The 22,443-nt window shown below is 45.0% G+C and overlaps 2 protein-coding genes across 3 annotated transcripts; both read right to left on the minus strand.

Moving 5' to 3' along the window:
• Positions 1–6,607: 6,607 nt before the first annotated feature.
• Positions 6,608–13,488, minus strand: MOB4 (MOB family member 4, phocein). Of its 2 annotated transcripts, XM_054380713.1 has the most exons (8): positions 13,429–13,488; positions 11,385–11,447; positions 10,662–10,762; positions 9,235–9,277; positions 8,906–8,992; positions 8,144–8,223; positions 7,352–7,463; positions 6,608–6,835 (listed from the first exon to the last, which is right to left on the minus strand). In XM_054380713.1, the coding sequence occupies exons 1-8, from the start codon at positions 13,486–13,488 to the stop codon at positions 6,704–6,706; spliced, it is 678 nt and encodes a 225-aa protein (XP_054236688.1). In that variant the 3' UTR covers positions 6,608–6,703. The 2 variants fall into 2 exon arrangements, with proteins under 2 accessions (XP_054236688.1, XP_054236689.1); XM_054380714.1 differs by lacking the exon at positions 11,385–11,447.
• A 4,744-nt stretch (positions 13,489–18,232) lies between these two features.
• Positions 18,233–22,407, minus strand: HSPE1 (heat shock protein family E (Hsp10) member 1). The gene is made up of 4 exons (XM_054380715.1): positions 22,337–22,407; positions 20,314–20,478; positions 19,136–19,225; positions 18,233–18,584 (listed from the first exon to the last, which is right to left on the minus strand). Exons 1-4 carry the CDS (start codon positions 22,337–22,339, stop codon positions 18,534–18,536), a joined length of 309 nt encoding a protein of 102 aa, XP_054236690.1. The 5' UTR covers positions 22,340–22,407; the 3' UTR covers positions 18,233–18,533.
• Positions 22,408–22,443: the final 36 nt, after the last annotated feature.

Here is a 22,443-nt window from a genome sequence, read left to right on the forward strand (position 1 = left end):
GCTAACTTGTTCATGCTGTTAACAAGCAAGGAAGCAAATGCTGCAAAACAGTGACTGTTTGAATTGTGGGAGAGAGAAAGGAGTGAGGATGTTTAGTATTTTCCACAAGCTGGAGGAGTTTTGTTAAGTGTTGTAAATATTGGTGGGGAGAATGAACTGTCTGGCTGTTGTCAAGTTTTAATGTTGTTGTTTGACTTGCCTTGCATACATTCAGAAGCCTAGAGAAATATTAAGTCTTACACTAGTGGGAATAATTTCAAGTATGTTCAGACTTGGCGTCTACAGGAAACCTCTGGAGGCACAGGTGCTTGCTCCTGTAAATACAGCTTCACCCTTGCAGGTTTTACCAGAGTTCCTTGTACATCTGAGCCAAAAGCCATCTGAGCAGATAGCTTGTACGGTGATGTACTCAGGAGTGGAAATGAAGAACCATTCATCCCTAAAAGAGCACTTGCAGTCTACTAAAAAGTAGTTTGAAAAGCTTGCTAAGAAGCGTTGACAGCACGATGCACAATGATGTGATCATACAGAGGAGGAGCAAGTGGGCTAAGCTTCGTGGGCAGTGTTAGATCTTAGGCTGTGTAGAACTATGCTGCTGTTAGACAAAAATTCCCTCAGCTAAATGCATCTCACACTGGGTAAAATCTATTCATCTGCATCAAACAGCAGAAAGACAGGGGTGATGTCCCACCAGCTGCCCTGGGGCTCTCCCTGGCCACAGTGGTGTATGCTGGCACTCAATCATAGAATCACAGAATCAGTCAGGTTAGAAAAGACCTTTAAGATACAGTCTAACCAGTGACTTTGCAATGGGCAAATGAATGCAATGACAGCAACAGTGATAAACTGACAGCAAACAAGCACCCGAGAAGATGGCCAGGGTGGTGGAAGTCAGACTGGGGTCTTCGTGGTGGGAAGCTGTGCAGAAAGAACATTGGCAGAAGCTGCTTACTGCAATAAGCAAGAAGTAACTCACGAAAGAAGGAAGTTTCCCTTGTATGATAAGCAAGAGTAGTACAAAGCCTTAGTGTTACTCCAATTAATTTTTACAGGGCAGGAGAAGCCCTTTCTGCTTGCATAAAGTGGGAGCTTGAAATTATTCTTGCTTTGGAGTTGTTCCCCTGCTTTATGATGCAATTGTTGCAGGCAGAGTTGTTTATTTTTTAACTTCAGGAGATCAACTCTTAACTGTTTGAAGCAGGTTGGTTTTGTTTAGTTTTGTTTTTTCTAACGCAGAAAAATCCACAGTCTTAAAAAGCTGGAGCCATTCCTTCAGCTTGTTTTTTGTATTGTGTCTTTGAAAAGGGCAGCTTCTGTTTTCTCACTTGAATATTTGAAGAAAAATTTGCAGCTTGTCAAAAGCTTATGAATCATGCCTGTTTCTAGAGGCAGATACCTGTAGTAGGGTAGCAGGAGTGTGCACACCATAGTGAGTACCTGTGATAGCAGGCACTATAAGAAATCCTTCTTGCCAGGGCTTCTCTCCCTGCTTTCCCACCAGCATCTCAAATCCATAGATGTGGGGAATGCCTTGCTTTACTTCTAAAATACTTTTCATGAGTTACCCAAAACTCCTGTGTGCATAATTCTAACTACTGGTAGTTCTCTGTACAAGTCAAACCTGTAAAACCACCTTTTGGTGGTTTTACTGCTCCAGAACTTCAGGAAATGTGAATAATCCAGGTTAAAGCTTTTAAAGTATGTCCAATTACCTTTATAAAGCATCATCTTTGATGAGACAATTAACAGTAGTGAATCCTGAGACAAAACTGTACTACAGCTATTTAAATAAGTTATGTCTAAAGTAATAAATTGAATCTTTCTACAATATATTCATTGAATAAAAGAAATCTTTTAACTGAGATCTTTTCCTACCAGCTGTTGAGGATGCAGAAAATTCAAAGAAATTAGTGTCTTATTAGAAGAACTTTCTGGAACAAGGGAAGACGTTGAACATGCTCTGGATGCCCACAGGTACCCTTTATAACATCCCTACATTTAGCAAGATAGGTGCTGCTTAGGATGAAATAAAGCCATATCCCTTTTCAGTAGCCCCCAGATTTAACTGGGCTTTGGTCCTTGCTCTGGAATCTCACAGCTGTTGACTGTGGTGCAAGCCTGGATTTTTCAAATTCAGTGTAAATATGTTGTTTTCTCTGAAGGTTGCCCAGGGAGGTGGTAGAAGCCCCATACCTGGAGGCTTTTAAGGCCAGGCTCGATGGGGCTCTGAGCAACCTGATCTAGTGTAAGGTATCCCTGCCCATGGCAGGGGGGTTGGAACCAGATGATCCTTGAGGTCCCTTCCAACCCGAACAATTCTATCATTTTAAGCCACTCAGCTATTCGTGTGTAGTTCAGGACAGCTGTTTTTAATGTCATGTTGCCTTACAGGAGGTAAAGTAACCTCTGCTGTAGAAACATTCATCTAGGTTTTTTTCCTAGCTTTCTGTTTAACTTCACAAGGCTATGTTTAGGCTATGTATTTTTGGGGGGGAAAAAAAAACACAAACAAAAAACCCCCACAATTCTTCACTTGGAACAAAAAGTATCCCCAAGATAAAGGGATGATAGCCTGGCCTCTATAGAGTGAGTGGCATGGAGAGAGTATCAAGGGAGTAAATTTCTCAGCATTCTTGTTTTGATGCAAGAACTCAAGGGAATCATGGAGCGGGTTAAGTAGCAGGTCTGAACCAAGTAACGGTGGCTATTCAGCTAACTTCAGGATGCTGTATATAAACTGCATGGAGACTGAAAAATTCCTGACAGGAAAAACCATTGCCTTAACATCTCTTAGAATCATTGAACCAGAAGCTGTTGGAGACCCTACAAGCTGTTCTGACTGCAGTCTCATCCCATTCTTGAGCTTACTGTAAGCACCAGTTCTTCATTCCTGGTGGATGTGTGGCTGAGTGTCCTCTTGCTTTCCAAAATCAGGCAGAGTAAGCTACTTGCTCTGCCTCTGCAAGAATTACCTGCCCTCATTCACTAGCTGGAGGACACAGAATAAACCACCCATCTTCCCAGGACATGGATGCTGAAACAAAGAACTGAAAATCCTTCTGCAACACATTATAGAAAACGTTCTGGTTTGTTCTTTGTACTTGACAATTCTGAAAGCCAACTGTATCTCACTCGGAGAAGTGAAGAGGGGGGAAGGTGGATTTGGGGTATAAAGGATTCCAATTTAAGCTGCTTTTTTCACTGCCCAGTCTCACACAAACTGGAGCATTAAGGGATGCCTTTATTGGTGTTGTGATCAGCACTGTCCTGTAATTAAAATGCTTGTAAATCAGAACAGCTGTTGAAGAGTCTGTCAAGATGTTTGTGTGCTCCTACTTTATGTATGTGTTGTATGTGTGTTATATGCACACACACACAATTCAGTTTTCAGAGACAGAAGGCAACCAGTGCTGTTCATAACTTCTGCAAAAGACTCTGTTTATGCTTTCTGATGCTTAAATTCTGTTGAGAGGAAATCCCTTTCTAATGTTTACTAGCAGGAAGAAACTATCCACTTAAAAGTTGTGACCTGCTCATAACTGTCAGAAGTTTATTTACATACCTGGTCAACTGCAATAAACTGCTGATTAACTGCTGTGGGTTTTGGTCTGTAAAGTACTGTTTTCTTTGTGTAAAGCTTAAGATCTTTTCTGTGGTTCTGACAGGAAGCTCCTCGCCATGAAAAGTACTCATGGAATCAGCTCTTAGGTTCTGGATGTTTGTGCCTTGCTGACATGAAATGGGTTAGATCCCTCAAGCGGGAGAGTTGCCTTTTTGCAGTGCAGTCTCTACAGCCATACAGCACCCACCACAAGGTTTGCAGGGTGGCTTACAGCCACCTCTTAACACTGATTCGGTTCTCCTTCACCTTTTGAGGGTGGAAGGTGCAGGCTGATGTCCTGACAATTCCCTATGACTTCCAGTTTAGGTAACAGTGTTAGTTAGGATTTAGATTCTTCAAAGACAAATTCCTGTATTAGAGTGTAGATCAGTGGTGTGAATTTAAGTGATTCCTGCCTTCAGGTGAGCATAGCTTGTGAGACAAAGTGGTGTAGAGAAACTGGTCTGATGACATGTTCCCATCTGTTTAAGCAGCTAAACTCTGACAGCAGCCGAGAGAATTAAAATTGTAAACGGAAAGCAGCAAAATCATCATGGCTGACACACCTTACAAGATACGCTAAGTTAAACATGAGGAAAAGCCCACAGTGACTAAGAAAAATTCTTTTGGAAGTTTTCCTCTGCTTGCACCACACCCTTCATGTGATGTGCTATCATCATGTGCCCAGTATGGTAGCTGGGAAGTCCTCTCCTTGGCCTCCCTGTTTAACTATAGCAGTAGCATTTTCTAATTTGAGAGCTGTATACATTTGAGGTCTGACTGTGAGACGCTCATGACTGTTGTATTGCTTTGCTTCTGAAAGAGGAAATACAGCTTCACTTCAGCACCCTGTGTAGCAGAAAGGGGAGAAGACCAACCCTGCTCCTGGAAGCACTCAGTCCCTGCAATTTTGGACGACATGAAAAATGAGAATAACTTGCCAAAATATTGTGGTATGGATAAAGAAACAGTTTAATTTTAACTTTTTTTTTCTTTTACAATATAATTCAAAGACAGTCTCAGTTTCCCTAGTATGTAGAGTCTAAATTAAACCTGTTAATATTTCTTGGACAACTTAATGGTTTGCTTAGGCTGACTGAAGTGTTAGGGTACCATCCAGGCACATGTGTGTACACAGTACTCATGTAAACAACAGCGAGGGAAAATACAAGCAGTGTTTCACTTCGGCCTTCAATAAATTCAGCTTAGTCGAGCAAGTCAGCTTTACAGTGCAAATAGGAATGAGAATCCACAGGAGTAGAACTGTTTTGCAGTGGAACTCTTAAAGCATAAAGAAGAAAAGAGGTGTGACATTTCAATGCAGTCCTGAGCCACCACATCGTTTTCTTCAGTTTGGTGAAGGAAATGTAATGAGCAAGCCCAGTTCCGTGGCTTGGCCCATCCCAGTCACCAGGGCTTGTATGAGCATGCCCTGTCCCTGCAGCAGACCCACACTGTGGATGGTCCTGCAGCAGGCTCTCACAGAACTCAGCACCTCTTACAACCTCCCCCCTACTTGCAAAACAACCCTCAAGGTATCCATCAAAACCAAGTAGCCTGCTCTATACAAGGTAATTACAGATGAGTGACTGTAACTAAAGCCACTTCCACTTGGACAACATCTCTTGCAATTGCCCACACATAAAACACCATGATAAATATGAGACAAAAAGAGCTGCTGAAGGAAGAATAGAGCTGTTGAAGGACTTGAGCCCAGTCTGTTTTCTCATTGTTTCAATTCCCTTTATATCCAGGTGGTACAGTTGCTTGAGGTGTGCTTGATTTGTGTAAAGAAAAATAGCATTTAAGGCATGTTTAGTATATTCTGAGAGAAGACATTAAAAAGAGGTGGACTCCCTTCTTTCCAAGTACAAGGTAGAAAACAAAGCATAGCCTGCTTAAAGGAATAAAAAGAGGGCCCCTGGCACCCTCAGAGGGATACAACCAGCTATAACCAAAATCCACTTACCACAAGCATGCTGCTTGTGCAGCTATGTGAACTTAGCAGTGTCTGCTACCTTCACCTCTCAAACACTTAATTCTAGCATTCTAGTCAGAACACACTTAAGCAGCACTCATGGAAATTGTCAGTTATTGCAAATCTGCAAACACAACTAGAACTAAAAACCTTGACAGGGAACAGAAGGGTGAATCCAAATCTTTCTGCCCAAGAATATGTTTCAGGTGAATGAAAGAAAAATTAATGTATGTTGAAAACATGATTCACTCTTGCCAAGAGCCAAGTTCAGCATTTCAGTACTCAGAATGTTTTTACCAGGAATACATGCTGTGTAGTGTAACATACTTATGAGGTATAGTCTGTAAGCAGTTGCCATAAATATGGACAGGTATAAGCCACTGACTTCTCTGCCATGGTTATTCTTTAGAGAAGCTGTGGAGAACAGCAGCAGTCTGCCTTAACAGGACAGCACCTGTCCCCTGTTCTACTTAAACCTTCATTGGCAGCAACAAAACATATCCAGAAGGTATGTTAGATCTCTTATCAAGAATATCTATGTTCAATAGCATAGTGAAATTGTCCTTTTGGTATTACTAATAATATAGCTCCTATTAGTATTTGGATATACACATACAGGAATATGCACATCCATACAGTTTTAAGTAAATCTTCCAAGCTAAAAAAATAAAAGCTAAATTAGGAACGAGCTACATTGCAAGAAGCTTTCCTGCAGAGTTAGATATTTAAGGTGAGAATCTTTGAAGAGTTACTGGAGCTCCTGCATTACAAAATGTCTTGCTGTGAAATCTTCCTCTTGCCTCTTCCCCTCCCCCTCAGACACACCTTCAGGATTGTGATTCAATGATTGTTTAGCAGCAATTTTAGAGAACTGTAAATTCTTTTTATTAACAGGCATTATAAACAGGTACTACTACTTTTATTTAAAAACCATGAGTGCCATACTGAGGAATATACAGCTCATGAATAACTTAAAAGTATTTCCCATATGAAAAGGTGGTGCACACAGCATACAAAAAGTGTACTAACCAAAGCTAAGGGATAGTGATTGAAGTGTCTAAAATGATATATACAGTACAGATTTCATGTTGGTAGGCAGCACAGGCCTCTGCCTGGCTAGCCCCTCATGCCTCGCTCTCCCCTGAGACTGAATTTTGCACTTCTTCCTCCAAAATTGGTACAATCAGGTTATCCTTGGACATCAGATTGTACTTCATCACAAACTTAGTGAACCGGTGACACAAGAAAGTTTCATTCTGGAGATGAAAAAGAGGGGAAAAGACAAGATACAGAGGAGGAGTGTTTTAAATCATCAAGGAGAACTTGCTGAAACCAACTCGTTTGTCTGCAACTGCCTCCTTAGATTTACAAGCCTTAAAAAACCAGAGTAATGGTAAAGTTCTGTTACTGCTTTGAAATCTTTCCTGCTTGCTTCTAGTTTCTGCAATTAACAACCCTGCTGCAGGTCAGGCTGACGTCACAGCTCAATTCAACAAGATCAGTCTGGGTTGTCTGTAGAAAAACTCTCAAATTCTGACCTTTCATCCAAATGAAAGGTACCCATAACTGGGTAAACTACTAATAGAGAGAGATAAAAATTCATGCATGTGTATAACACAGCACTTTGGTTCTTACAAAAGTGTCATCTGCTATAATCAACATTTCCCTGGAATACAATCCTGCTGCTAGGACCCAAAGTAAACCTCTCATACAGTTACAGCTCCAGCTTCAGTAAATGCCCTCCTCTCAAGGTGTAACTTGAAACTACTTACTTCATACTCATCGAATATCTGCCGGTGGTGAAAATACGCATGTGAAAATATTCTGTAAATCCGTCGGCACACCGATCCTAACTTGGCTACGGATGATTCCTTTATGCTAACCCTGCAAGCACCAGGAGAAAGGTTACAGAACAGGCCTACTGCAATGACCTCTGACTGACAAACTACACTCTAACTGCCTAGGAAATTTCAGTGATGAAGTGCTGCAGCGCTGTCTCTGCCACTGCTTATTTTTGCAAGCCAAAAATGGTGCAGATTCCACCAAGAGTGGAATAGTGGTACTCTGACTACAGAAAAACTTTTGCCTGTTAAACACTGTCACTGGGTTTCTGGTTCTTGATGGGCAGTGGGAGAGAAGGACCTCCAGTTGCTGGATTCCTAGAGAAGCACAGTTTTGACTTCTCCATGATGCAGCACATGGGCTGCCCCTTCAATGCACTCAGGCCACCTTCTGTGGTCACTGATGTCCCACATCATGCTGGCTTCTGAGCTTTTCTGTAGTGTCTAAGTCCTCCGAGTCACTGCAGCTTTCTAAAGGCTATCCTGTTACTAAGGTTGTCACTATTCCAATGGAGCCCCATAACACCAATGGATAGTAGAAATTTCCAATATAAAGCACCCTCAGCTCCAGTAAATGGCAGCAAGTGACAGATGCTGCAGGACTCCAGGTATTTTCAGTAGCAGTCCATCAAAAACAAGTTAATGCACTTCCCCATGCTTTGTAAGTGTTTAGGTGCCACCTGGTCTCTCTCCTTCCCTCCTCCCAAAAGAAAGCATTTTTACCTGCTGGGGAAGTATTTATTGCTATTCAGAAGACAAGCAGCTCCATCAAGTGTGTGTCTGGTGTAGTCTATAGCAGGACACTACACAAACAGAGAGTGAGTGATCACATGTATGAGTGCACTGTCATATCGCTTGTTTAAACAAAAAGTATTTTAGTCATGTTTCCTGATGCTTTTCAGTTCACTAGTCATTTTTATCCTCAGAAGTTCCACATAGCTTCTCTGAGGGTCTTAACTAAGTTTCCTCTTTAAGTGAGCCATTTCTTTTCTGTTTCACAACCCATGCCAATGATATCAAGCAAAAGGTGTCCATGAAAGTTTGGTTATGCACGTAAGTAGTGAATTTTATGACTCCACTACTTTTTAGCAGTGACTTCCCCAAGAACTTGCACATGTGGTCACATTGTCAGGCTTATATGCCCAGTGCAACGGATAGAGGCCAAGTTTGAAGAGGACAGCCTGTTTCTCAGCCTATGCTCTTTCAATTAAAGATGTTTCTCCATTGAATTTCAGGCTGTCTGAACATAAATTAAGAGAAAAAAAAGGAGGGGAATGTGCAAAGTCCATAATACTGTGGTAAAAAATCAGCTCTTTCTTTTGTAAACCACTACAGGGTAGAAAAGAAAACCTCAAGTGGCATTCTTAACCCACATAGGATCTTCAGTTTGATTAAGAAGCCAACTATGATGGTCTCCTCATGAACATAAGAACTGTGAAAGGAAATCCTACATCAGTGGGGTCAGCTTTCCAAGATAATCCATACCTCTTTGGGAGTTTTGTGAGCTGCACAGAGGAAAATCCACTGTTCAGTTGCTGTCATCTGAGTGCATGTGTCTGGGTGACATTCACTCTGTTAAAACAAATTGTCCAGCCATGAAAACCACCATCAGCAAATATAATGCTATCTGTTCAAATCACTTTTTCTTGCCCAGTCCCCAGTCAGAAAGTTTTTTTTTTTACCAGAAGTCTTAAAAACCTTAGAAAACTCTTACCTCAAACCACTGTTAAAATCTATGTATATAGATTCTACATCTTACAATACAAAGAAGTCTTCTGCTTAATACAATGTAAGAATATCAAGAAAAGGATTACCTGAAGCTTGACAGCCAGTCCATTGAGCTCCAGGCAGAACTGTCTGAAAGAATATGAACACAGCAGCATCAAAATCAACAATTTGTTTTCCCGTGGGAAACGCCTAACACAAATGAAGGTACACATTCTGATCTTCCTCAAAGATCTCTTAATGCTTCTGGATATTACTTCTTGTAAAGTGGAAGAAATACATCAGAACATGAAAAAAAAATGCTTCAGAGAACACTATCAGATTGTTTCAGTTGATACCACACTTGAGAAAGCAATAGGCTAAGAGCTGGTAAACTATAAAAGGACTACAAGTGGAGAGAAGCAGAATTCACATCAAGGTATTTTTTTTTCACCCAGCAAACCTGAATTTCCTTACAAGTAGAAAAAGAACCGTAAGATGTAGATAGTACTCATAGTACTCTTACTTCCCCAGCTAAAGCCTGGTTTCCTGCAAATTCCAGAAAAAGCACTGGAAGCAGCTGGATTCATGTTTCCAACTAGTGGAGATGAAGGACTGATGATACTGGTCAACAGCGAGCTGAAGGTGAGCCACTGTGTGCCCAGGTGGCCAAGGTAGCCAACAGCATTGGATCAAGAATAGTGTGACCAGCAGGACCAGGGCAGGGATCCTTCCCCTGTACTGGGCACTGGTGAGGCCACACCTGAAATACTGAGTCCAGTTTTAGACTCCTCCCTGCAAGGACATTGAGGTGCTGGAGCATGTCCAGGGAAGGGCAATCAAGTTGGTGGAGAGTCTGGAGAACAGGTCTGGTGAGGAGCAGCTGAGGAGGATGGAGTTTTTAGTTTGGAGAAAAGGAGGCTGAGGGGAGACCTCAACGCTCTCTACAACTCCCTGAAAGGAGGCTGAAGCCAGGTGGGGGGATGGTCTCTTCTCCAATGTAACAAGTGGAGGGACAAGAAAAAATGACCTCAAGTTGAGCCAGGGGAAGTTTAGGTTGGATATCAGAAAAAACTTCTTTCCTAAAAGAGTGGTTAAGCCCTGGAACAGGCTGCCCAAGACAGTGAAGTCCCCACCCCTGGAGGGGTTTAAAAGCCATGTAGATGTGGTGCCAAAGGACATGGTTTAGTGGTGGACTTGTGAGTGTTGCCTTAATGGTTGGACTTGACAATCTTAAAGGTTTTTTCCAAGCTTAACAATTCTCTAGCACTAGGAGAAAGTGCCATGGAAATCCCTGACTCTGTTTTCATATCCATAACACACCAGTACAACTTTTGAAGCCAGGTAAAAACATTTTCATACAAAACACCAAAAACATGAAATCAGAGCAAGAAAGAACAAAAATTCAGAAAACAATTAGTACCAAAGGATAAAGATATTTCACAGCAGACATACCAAATTTCACCTAAGTTACTTTGGATCTGTATGAACAAAACTTAGAATGGGGACATGGTGTTGACAGAAGATGGATTCTTACCTTAGATGTTCATACTTCCATACACCTTCATCCTGGCCTTCAGGAGGTTCAAGGATCTTATCAATGTTGGAACAGTCTGCCCTTATGTTTTGCTGAATATACTAAGAGGGGAAGAAAAAGTATAGCTATATCTCTGGATTTTGTTTTAATTATAGTTAAGTCTGTGTATTTAGGATATTTAGTCTTTGAGGGATTTATTCTCTTTACTTGAGGAATGACTGACAGACTAAAACGTTAGAAAGTAGATGTAAGAACACTGGTATTAAAAAAAAAAACAAAAACGTTTTCTTACTCAGAAGGGTAAAATAATGGGTAAATTTGAGAGTTTTAAAACATCTATCTCGCAACAACAAAAAACCCAGACCTGTCTACTTCAATCTGTTTAAAGTGGAAATTCTACCTATTTCTACACACACAATTAATGATGGCAATTTTTTAAGTAGATCTGGGGTGCTTGTGAAATCCACTCCCATGCAGCAACATTCTGAGCAGACAGAGATATTTTGGTTAAAAAAAAAAAAATACAGGCTGCCCAGGGGGGTTACAGAGTCTCCTTCTCTGGAGATATTCAAGAGCCGCCTGGATGTGTTCCAGTGTGATGTGGTAAAAGTGATCGTGCTCTGGCAGGGGGGTTGGACTGGATGATCTTTCGAGGTCCCTTCTGGCCCCTAACATTCAGGGATGCTGAGCTTGTGACCAACACGTCAGGTTAAATCAGGATACCTGCTGAACAGCCAGCGTACTGTCCATTTCCTCAAAGGACTCATCAGGCCAGTTGTAGAAATCCTGTTGAAAGAAGTTTAAACGTTTAACAGCAATAGGGAGGAAGAGAAGCATATAACCTGCAGTAAGCCTGAACAGGCAGGAAAATAGATGCAGTTTATACAATTCCAGGAAGCTCCATTTTAACAGAAGCAGGGCACAATCTTGGCAGGAGCAGGGTGAAATGGGACTTGTGCTCCTAATGGGTAGTTTGAAAAAGTGGAGGCTGAGGGGAGACCTCATCACTCTCTACAACCACCTGAAAGGACGCTGTGCAGAGGTGGGTGCTGGTCTCTTCTCCCAGGTAATTAGTGATAGAACAAGAAAGAACAGCCTCAAGCTGCAACTGGGTAGGTTTAGACTGGACATTAGGAAAAATTTTTTCAAAGCAACAGTGGTGAGGCACTGGAATGGCTGCCCAGGGAGGTGGTTGAGTCACCAACCCTGGATGTGTTTAAATTGGGCTTGGATGTGGTGCTTGGTGATATGGTTTAGGGGTGAACCTTGTAGAGCAGCATTATCAGTTGGACTTGGTGATCCCAAGGATCTTTTCCAACCTGACTGTTTCTGTGATTCTGCCAGTGTCACAACTTTCACATCTGGTGCAACTCTAATCATTCCAGATGTGCATTTTCTTACTCTGTCATTTTTCACATCTAAAATGTTGTGCTGCTCCCTCTTTCTATAACTGGAGATACTGGACCTCAGCCTCCCATAGCTGTCCTAGAGATGAAAAGACTCCCAACTGTCAAGCTTAGCAACCTGCTTTTGAGGGAGAATACAAGTCACCTCTAGAGAAAGGGGTGAGCAACCAGTGCTGAAATACCATGAACTGTAGTTACATACTGAATAGCTACACCAGAGTCATCCAGACCTCATTACAGGCACAGAAAAATGGTGTGACTGCAACCAACATTTACCTTATAACAGTTTATAATTTAACCCCGTCTAGTTCCACATCCAGATGAATGTTTTCTGGAACACCCCAAACTGATCCAAGACACAGAATATTCCATTTCCTTAATCGATTAAACATGTACAGAATGAAGTGGTATATGGAGTTGTGTAACAATTTTACCTCTGTATGCAATGACAAAGAACAAGAGAGAAGAGATACATTCTCCTACAACATCCTGTCACACACCGCCCTTCCTAACCCTGAGCTCTCCTCACAGAAGCAGAGGGGAAAAGGCTTGTGCCAAGGCCTCATAGATCATAGCTCTGAAGCCACCTGCAAAATGCACCTCACATATTTGAGATGCACCTTGGCAAAAAGACACGGAAAGCCCAGAAATAGAAGAGTTTCGTTTTGATGAGGAGAAACGCTGTGACAAGAGCCTGGTTTCGTGCTGAGAGAATCACAAGTTACGCAAGGGGAGGATGACTTCTCTCCAGGTGAGCAGGCCAGGTATCGATGTAGAACTCCCACCGACGTTTCCCTGTGCACCTACACTCATCTCGCTCGGCTCGTTAAATATTTAGTACTTTAACAGCAAGGACAGCAACGTGCTGGCAGCATCAGCGTGCCAAAAGTCTGGGATCAGCCCTTCGCCTCAGCGTACCCCGATTATCTCAGCGCTCTCCCACACTACCGCTGTCCCCGCCACTGGCAGCGCACCGCCGGTGACAGCCACCACGCTCCGACCATGCCGATCCCAGCAGCAAGACGGCTTTCGCTCCCGCCCCGGGGCCTGGAGACCTCCCGGAAGCACGGAAGCCGGTGCCGCAGCGCCCTTCTCCCCCGAGCCCGGCGGACCAGCGCCCCGTGGGGAAGGCAGCTGCCCCTGGCCACCCTCGCACGGGCCGCGGCGAACAAAGCGATGCCGCGAAGCGGGGCCTGCCGCGCCGCCCGCCCCGGCGCAGGCAGCGCTGGGCCCCGATAGGCCTGCCGAGGTCCGCGGTGAAGCCCCGACAGCCAGCCGAGGCCGGCATCTCGGCGGCACTGCCCGTTCCCGCGCTCCACCCGGCCGCAGGCTCGGCGGCGCCGGCGGCGGCGGTGCCTCACCTGGGCCTTGGTGCCCGGCCTGTTCCGCCTCAGCACTGCCGTCCCCTCCGCCATGACCATAGTGACAGCGGCGCCAGGACCCGGATGCGGCAGCGCCGGGCGGGGCGGCGGGCGAAGGGGAGGAACCGGCGCTGCGGCGGCCGGCGGCGGAGGGCGGGAGGGAAGGGGGCAGGAAGGGGCAAACGACCCGCGGCGGGGCGCGGGAAGGGAAGGTGGCTCTCGCGAGAGGAGCCGGGGGGCGGCCCCTCGGTCCCCCAGCCTTGAGGCGAGGCGGGCTCCGACCTTTTGCTCTGGCCCCCTCCCTTCCCTGGTCGTGCCTGGCTGTGCTGCTGTTGCTGGTTGTGTCCGCGGGGCCGCGCCGAGGGGCCGAGTCCCGGGGCCGAGCCCCGGCCGCAGGGCTGGAGGCTCGGGGAGGCCGCGGCCGCCTTTCCCCAGCACCTCGCGACTCTCTGCGGGGCAGCGCGGTGCGGGCACCCGCGGCTTGCCGGAGGAGCTGCTTCGGAAGCAGAGTGGTCCGTGTGTTCGTGAGGGACAACGGGAGATGGGCACGGTTCTCACGGTGGTTCCTGCCCCTTTCTGTGCAGGCCGCTGGGTGCCAGCCACGGGGAAAGGTGGGCTGCGCCGTGAGGCCGGCTTCACGACGGCAGGACTTGTAACGGTCGGTGAGCAGAGCTCGCTGCCTTTGTGAGGCCACGTTCCCGAGATGAAGGAGCAGACTCTTCGGTGAGAAAAACGCATTCTGCAGGTTTCATCCCGTTTCATCAGTGTCCCTCCCGTCAGGCTCTGCAGTGTTGGCCCTAAGGGTCAGGCCTCACTTGGTCTGCACCTGACACAGCTCAGTCTCTGCTGTTTTGTAAACCATCGTAAGGGTGTGAATAGAAAACAAATACAAAAACCAACAATATTTGAAGTCCTATATTAAAGATATATATTTGTTAATACTGAGAATAATGAATTAAACCAACAGTGATTTGGGATTAAATACTTTAGGTACAGAGGCTTTCTAGCGTGAGTTCGGTGTGCAGAGGTCAGGGACTGCTCTCCTAATGGAAAACAGAGTTAGCTTGGGTTTCAAGGTTGCATGTGTTGACTGAATTTGGGAAGAAAACACTAAAAAGGCACTGTCAGCTCATAGCTGGCTGATAAGTGGGGCCCTGTTACAAGTCTTTTTTGAAGACTGCAGTGGCTTCTATTATTTCTGTAGGATAAGCAAGAAGAAAATTGGAAGCTGCTTTGTTTCTAGGGAGGAGTGTATACAACAGGCACATAAAGGTAAATCACTTCTGTTTGTGAACAAGGACAACGGAGCAATAAGGTAGAGAGGAGCTTCCCCTATACAATCAAAGCGTCAACTGTGGCAGTCGACAGTGAATGTTAGGTGTACTTCCCCCCCTTCAATTCTCTTGCTCTAAATAACGTGTTAAAGCCTCTTCTACTCAAGAGTTAGAGTACATTAATCGTTTCTGGGTTGAATAAAATGAAAAAAATTTTAATTATGTGTTCTTGTCAGAAAGCAAATGGCATTCTGAATACTTCTTTCACCTGGGCAGTGCCATGACCAGGATCCTGCCTTGTTCTGGAGGCCAGGTTAAAGCCGAAAGCTGAAGGAGGTGTGAGTGTGAGAAGTAGGTAACGGGGTCACCCCTGCCCAGGTGCCTGCCCCCAGTGATACCAAGGGCAGCTGCCTCCATGTTACACACTATGGCAAAGGCGGTGTTCCTAACCTGAGTTCATGCTGCGTGGGTTACTGATTTAACCCTGGTCAGCATTCCTGCCCCAGAGATGTTAGCTTTTTGACTCCTGTAGTGTACCTCAGCCCTTCTCAGCAGTTTGTGTAAGGCACTGTGAAAAGGTTAATAACATTGGAAGAGACTGGTGCATTGGAATGAAGTGGACGTGTGTCCTGTTCACTAATTAAATCAGCTCTAATCCAATGTTAATTTTTTATGAGGTATGTTCTATAATTAGCCAGTCCCAAAATAAAAGAAATTCTAGGAGTTTTAAGTCCTTCAAAACTTCAGGAGCTTGCTTACCTTGTGGAGTTTTATTTGGAGGGTTTGTGTTGCTTTTTATTTTTTTCTATTATCATGTTCAAGGTTTAACTGATATCTGAAGCACAAAGAGCTGGAGTTTTGACATTTCCACTTGTCCCTGACTTTCATTTCATGGACATCTTGCTTCTAAAATAGAAATAAATCTCACCATGAAGAAATAGAGAGAAATATGTATTCATCAGTTTGATCTGCAGCTGATTCCTGGATTTGCAGAAAGAGGAGAGAATTCTGCAGTGTTTCTTAATGAAGATGTGAAAGCCTGTAGGTCTTTAGTGTTGCCCTTTGATAATTAACCCCCTATCCCTGGAAGCTGCTCATTATTTTTCTGTGATTGGTTTTCAAGTTGGTTTTAAGCACAATCATCTGATGAACAGTAATTTCACTCTGGTTTTCACCTGGGCCTCACTGCCTTGTGACCCTCAAGAGTGGAAAATGGAGTATTTGGCCAAAATCTTACTGATTTTTCTTGTGCTGTTGGGGACCTGGCCTTCCTTTCTTCTCTGCTGGTGTGGAAAAGTTCAGCCTTTGGCAGGATGACATAAGCAGGACAGACAAGATTTTCTGCAGACAGTGTAGCTGTGTCTAGTGGAAGCTGTTCTGAAATGTTGAGAAGGAAAAGTAGATGGAATGCATCTTGTTTCCTTATGGTTCAGCCTGAAGAAAGGCAGGGAAGGACTGTATCTTCACAGAAAAAAAAAAAAAAGCATGTGAGGCAATATGTAACATTTTTTCCCAAACTGAAGCTTTGAAAGAGTCTATAAAGCAGTGGAGTAGTTTAAATTCCCACAGGAATGATGCACCAAAGAAAGAACATTTGTGATGGATTCTGTCCTCCTCTAGAACCTGATGGGAAGCAGTTCCAAAGAGAAAGACCTCAGAGTCCTAGTGGACAGTAAGTTATCTATGGCACAGCAATGCATTAGTAAAAGTGTGTCCAGCAAGTCTAGGGAGGTTCTCCTCCCTCTCTCCTCTGCCCTGGTGAGACCACACCTGCAGTACTGTGTCCAGTTTTGGGCTCCCCAGTTCAAGAGAGACAGGGATCTTCTGGAGGGGGTCCAACAAAGAGCTACGAGGATTAAGAATCTTGAACATTTCTGCTGGGGAGAAAGACTGTGAGAGCTGGGACTGTTTAGTTTGGAGATGAGAAGGCTGATAGGGGATCTTATCAATGTCTATAAATATCTGAGGGGTGAGTGTCAAGAGAAAGGTGGCAGGCTCTTTTCAGTGGCACCTGGTAGCAGGACAAGGAATAATGGATATAAGCTAGAACACAGGAAGTTCCACCTCAACATGAGGAGAAACTTCTTTACTGTGGGTTAGACAGAGCACTGGAGCAGGCTGTCCAGAGAAGTTGTGGAGTCTTCTCTGGAGACTTTCAAAGTCAGCCTGGATGTGTTCCTGTGTGGCCTGCCCTGGGTGATCCTGCTTTGGCAGGGGGGTTGGATCTAATGATCATGGACCCTTCCAACCCCTAACATTCTGTGATTCTGTGAATCTGGTGTGCTGCCATGGACTGACAGGAAGAGCAGCTGGATCTCCTTGGCTGTGTAGCAGTTTCCTTGTCCTTGCTTGCAGCGATAGGCTCATGGTGCAAGAATAACATTTTCTCTAAACCCAGATGTTGAAGCCTGTCCTCCATTTGATTAGGCCAATGCCACGGCTCCTTATCTGTAAACATCATGACTTAATTTGCAGAGTGGGGCTCCTGTGTCAGTCATGTCCCTAGAAGACATTACTGAAGGAAATGCTGAATGTTGGGGCCTAAATGTTTCTCTGCTGTGAGTTGTTTCCTGCTGTGCCTTTTTCCGATGGAAACGTGGTCTAGTTTCCATAAGTAGTTTGTAACTTGTGTTAAGCACCTTCCCCTCTTTGGTATGTGACTACAGCAGAACCCTTGCTTGTCATGAGGACAAAGGCATGTTTGCTCTGGTGGAAGGCACTTGGTGGTGTGATAACCTCAAGTGTCAGCTGTGTCAGTAGCAGTACTGATGTATTTCACCTAAGACTACACCAAAACATTTAAGGCAGTGCCATTCTTGGCCTGCACCAGATCAGTGCACACATACAAACTCTTGAGACATTATTGGGAACAGCATGTGAAGGGCAGATTTGTCTTCTGCTGTTTTAACAACCTTGAATCCTTCTCCAAGGCAAGCCAGGGTGGTTAGAAATACGTAAATCTGATTGCTTCAGCAATTGCTCAAGTGACTGCCCTGGTAGTTAGGAATGTTGTGCTAAGGATGAAGGCATCAGGATTGCCAAATCAGCTCTCAGAAAACTGGAGATGACACTAGCAATTTGCTTTCCGATCAGCAGCAGCCCCAGTTCCACCTGGTAAACTGCTGGAGGGAAGTTAGTTGTTTTGTATGGCTGAGATTCAGTGATATATGTAAAACATATTCTTCTCTGGATGATTTTGTTCTGGCACAAGCATGACCAACACCACGCTCCTTTTGGACTGTTGTGAGACGGGCCGTTCCTGGCAAGGTGCTGTGTATGTGTTCCAATCCACCAGTGTCCTAACTGCTGCTGAAATCCCCACTATCTGAAAGTTCAGCGTGCAGGGAAGCTCACCAAAAGTCTTCTCTATCTCTGTGATAACCCTTCTAATCTCATCCCCCAACTTCATAGGAACTCAGGGAAATAACCTGTTCCTGCAATTGAACTGTTTCAGAGATCAGCTTACTTATACAACCCAGACTTGGTTTCACTGAGCAACAGCAGAACCTGAGACAAGCAGAACAGTTTTAGAAGTTTATTGTAAAGACCTTTACAATCTCAGTACAGAGATAAGGATATATAAAATGGTGTTATCTGGAATAATTAAGGCTGCTTGGTGGTCATCTGAATGTCACTGTTGAGTGGAACGCACACAAGAGCAACTTGGTTTCCGACTGTACATGTTTTTATTTGTGTTCCATCATTACAGTGAGCTCACACATTATTTCAGAGACTCGATGCCTGCTTGTTATAAAATAAAGGACATTATTTACACAATGAAAGACGAATTTCAGCATTTTAGTGGAATGGATGACTGACGCTGCATCAGGTTTAGTCCACATACTTCCCAAGAATGTCACCATCTCTAAACAAGTAGTAGTCCTGTGGAGAAAAGAGACGTTGGCAGTTGTCACCTCAGGTGTTTTGCAAGCACTGCTGTGTTCTGAAATCAGGGGTAGCAGAGTTCTGTGTGTTGACTTCCTGAAAAGACTTTTTTTGGCCACAAGAACTTTTTGGGAAAGCTCCTAAGTTACTATTTTTTTGCTAGTGAGAAGTGCAAGAACCGTTAGGAGACAATTCTGCAGGCATTCCCTGTGAAAAGCAAGGCTACTCCCAGTAATTCCAAAACCTTTTAGGGTTCTCTCTACTGTATGCTAGCCATGCAGACCCACTTTGTCCACACAGCAAAGATCAGCCCAGAGGTTACCTGACCCTGGTTTTAAAAGCAGATGGTGCTTTTAAACAGGGGTGGAAGCAGCAAGCACTGCAGGTACTAGAGGGTGTCTGGATTCAGCTGCTCCCTTCTGAACACCAACAACTGCATTTCCTGAGTGCTGCCAATACTAGGCAGGAGCTGCACTATTTGTCAGTGGCAGTGTGATTAATGTTTTGGGACCAACTTCATCTACGTGCAGAAAGCTGGGAAAACCTACCTTGTCTTCTAGTACAATCTTGGTACCACCATATTCTGGTAACAAGACTTTTTCCCCAACTTTGACACTCACTGGCTGAATCTCACCATTCTGAAAGACAAAAGAAATCATTGCACAGTGAAACTAGAAATAGTTTTCATTTAGTTTCAATAGTAAATTCAACTGTGAGGTCTTTGCTTGAAATGCTGAAAAGAACTTACAACACCCCAGAAACCTGAGAAATTGACAGACCGTGAAACCCCTTCTAAAATGGAGAGAAATTCAGCCAAGGCTAATTCTCCAAGTGCCAGTTAAAAAAGTTCCTTCTTCCCCTCTCTGTGACTTTGATCAGCCTGTGGCTATTGCTGACAAACCAGTTATTCAGAGACCCAGTAGTTTAATTGCACTTTTGTTATAAGGAAGTTGTTAGCACATTGGTCAAATATTAGCAGTATTTCACCATCCAAAGTTTTAGAAGTCAGGTAACTCAGGCAGAACAGCATGATATGTATGGAGGGCCTCATGGTAAAGAAGTCCTGAGTTAACAGGCCCCAGTTGAAATGTAACCTTTTTTCCACCATGGCTGCTAACCAAAGATTACTTTGGAGGGGGAAAACCCCTCCTGAGGCTGAAGCCCACAGCTGCTGGCATTTCTGTGGAGCAAGGACTGTCTTTTTTATGACCCCAGATGAGTATTCAACACAAAAAGTTAACAGAAAATTATTCAGCATTTACTTCTCTTGATTCCTCATCTCCCTTTGTCTAATAAGCCTACTCCTTACGGACTATGATACTGCCATGGTCTGGGATTCCACCCTGCTCACCAGTCACAGCTTGAGGCATGTGGTCTTTTTGAACAAAGGCAGCTGTCCAACATATCCCCCAGAATCCCAAAAGCACCAACCCCCACACCACTACTGCATAAAGCTGCTTACAAATAATACTGATTTTTAACAGGCAAAGTGTTTTCCATTTTGCAAATGTTGACAGGAATGCTGGAATTTGAGGTCAGAGCTAGTCAGGAGAAGCTGAGACTTCCACCTCCTCTTTGAATCTCTATTTGCAACTTCATCCCACCATCCATTTTGGGGAGCTCTCATAGATGCATACTGCAGCCATCCCTTTCTCATGATAATACAACCCAGCTACCACCACACCACCACCAGTTTTACCCCCATGTAATGCTCCAGGCTATTTACCTTTCCCTTGGCTCCAGATCCAACTGCTACTACTGTGGCCTGCAGCACTTTCCCTTGAGCTTTTTCTGGAATCATGATGCCTCCTTTGGTTACCGTCTCCGCCGCGCATCGCTCAACCAGAACACGGTCAAAGAGAGGAAGAAACTTCCTAAAGGCTTTTCCTGCCTGTGGAGGTAATCGTACTTTGTAACAAAAGTAACATTGCAAACAAAGCCATTTCTGTGTGGAGAGAAAGTAAGCTTTAAGGAAACTGCCTAGCATTTATTTTTAATAGCAGCAGACACTGCCACCTTTATTGCATCAGAAATTGCTAAAGCCACAGGCAGATGCTGGGCAATCTGACAGTTCAGCCAGAAGCTGTTCTCCAGCTCAGGGAAGGGGAGGGAAACCATCACTAGATGGAGCTGCACCTCCTCCCATGGGTGAAATCTCCCCAGGCTTTGAATCCCAAACCTTTCTTTACTATATTCTGGTGACGACCATTATTAATTCTATGAACTATAATTACTGAGTTCATAAGTAGATATAATGATGATTAAGGACCTCTTGGGAGAGCAGCATTTTTATTCATGGAGTGTTTTGTAGTGAGAAAACAAAACTCCAGCTAGGCAATCCTACACCAAGCCTTCACATAACAATATACAGCCTCCAAAGCGGCAGTGTTGTTCCTTGTACTGCCTTACACAAATAAACTACAGCTTCACAGGAAGCTTGCGGTGTAAGCTCCTAAAAACAAGACGACAGGCACACTTCTACCTTTACCGCTTCAGTATCTGCCTCTGCTTAAGCAGAGTTAGGGTGGGGGGGTTTTGAGGGGGATTTCTTTTGGGTTTGGGGTGGATTTTTTGTGTGTTTTGTTTGTTTTTTTTCCAGCAACCACTTTCTGCTGCTTGACTGCATTTCAGCAACAGCAGCCAGCCTAACTCTCACATAGTAGATGGGAGCACCAAACCCCAACAAGCGTGGGTCAAGAAGAAGGAACTTGCCTTGATTTAGAAGAGAAGATATGGCAGCTCGCCAAGTCACATGGAGATAGTGCTCCACCAGAGAGGTACCCAGAGCACACACGCACAGAAGCACCTAGAAACAGGGGCCTGGCGTCCACACACCCTGCACTGACACTCGGTATACAGCCACGCTTTGAAATGGGGAGAGAACAATGCTACAGGCTGAGCACAAGTGAGAGTGCTCCAATGAAACAGCCCACAAAAGACACGTCCCTGAGCAGTGCCACTGCCACAATGATGAAAAACGGCAAAAGCGAAAGACTGCAGTTGTGCTCATTTCTATGCTGCGAAGGTAACAGCTCTGATCCTCATTTTTAGAGACGTTCTGCGTTTAACAGAAATAAGCTCCTGACCCCATTTTATGCCAAGTTCTACGAAATGCTGACTCCTCACGTTAGTAGGATGGCAATAAAGTAAGGAGAGGGGCAGCTCTGCCCTTACCCAGCTCTCCTCTGAGGCAAGATCTCTACAGGCAAAGTTATAAACCACAGAGACTGGATGACTAAGGATGCAGAACGGACGGGTTTTACCTGCAGACCGCGCAGCCGTAGTCCTGCCCGGTGCGCTCCCCGCTAGCAGACTGCTCCCGCTACCGCGGGCAGCGAAAGATACAGAGAGCCGGGAAACCAAAGGCGGCCCTTACGAGCACCTCCGCCACATCCCGGCCTGCAGCCTCCGCACTGCCGGTATCACCATTTCCACCTGTGACCTTGCAGAGGTACCAAACCGCGGCGGAGTTCTCTCTCTGAAGGGAGCGGCTTGCTACTAATACCGGCGAGGCTCGCTGGCTAGCTGACCCCTCACCGCCCATTCTCCCTCCCTCCTTCCCACTGGGCCGAGCGCGGCCCCGGGGGCACCAGCAAGCTGGGGAACACTGGTACTCGGCGGCATAGCCGCACTGCTCAGGAAGCCCCAGCAGCAGCAATCACCTCCTCCACTCCTGCGCTACTGGGACCGGAATTGGAATGGGAGCTAGGACTGGGGTCAGGAGCGGAACGGGGCCAGCAGACACTCACCATGACGGCTGCTGTACTCGCCTCCACCGAGTGACCGGGCCGCCGCGGGCACACGTGAGGAAAGGTCACGGGCTGCGCATGCGCGCCCGCCGCCCCGCCCCTACGTG

The sequence above is a fragment of the Indicator indicator genome, chromosome 5 (assembly GCF_027791375.1).
Source record: "Indicator indicator isolate 239-I01 chromosome 5, UM_Iind_1.1, whole genome shotgun sequence".
Lineage (NCBI taxonomy): Eukaryota > Metazoa > Chordata > Aves > Piciformes > Indicatoridae > Indicator > Indicator indicator.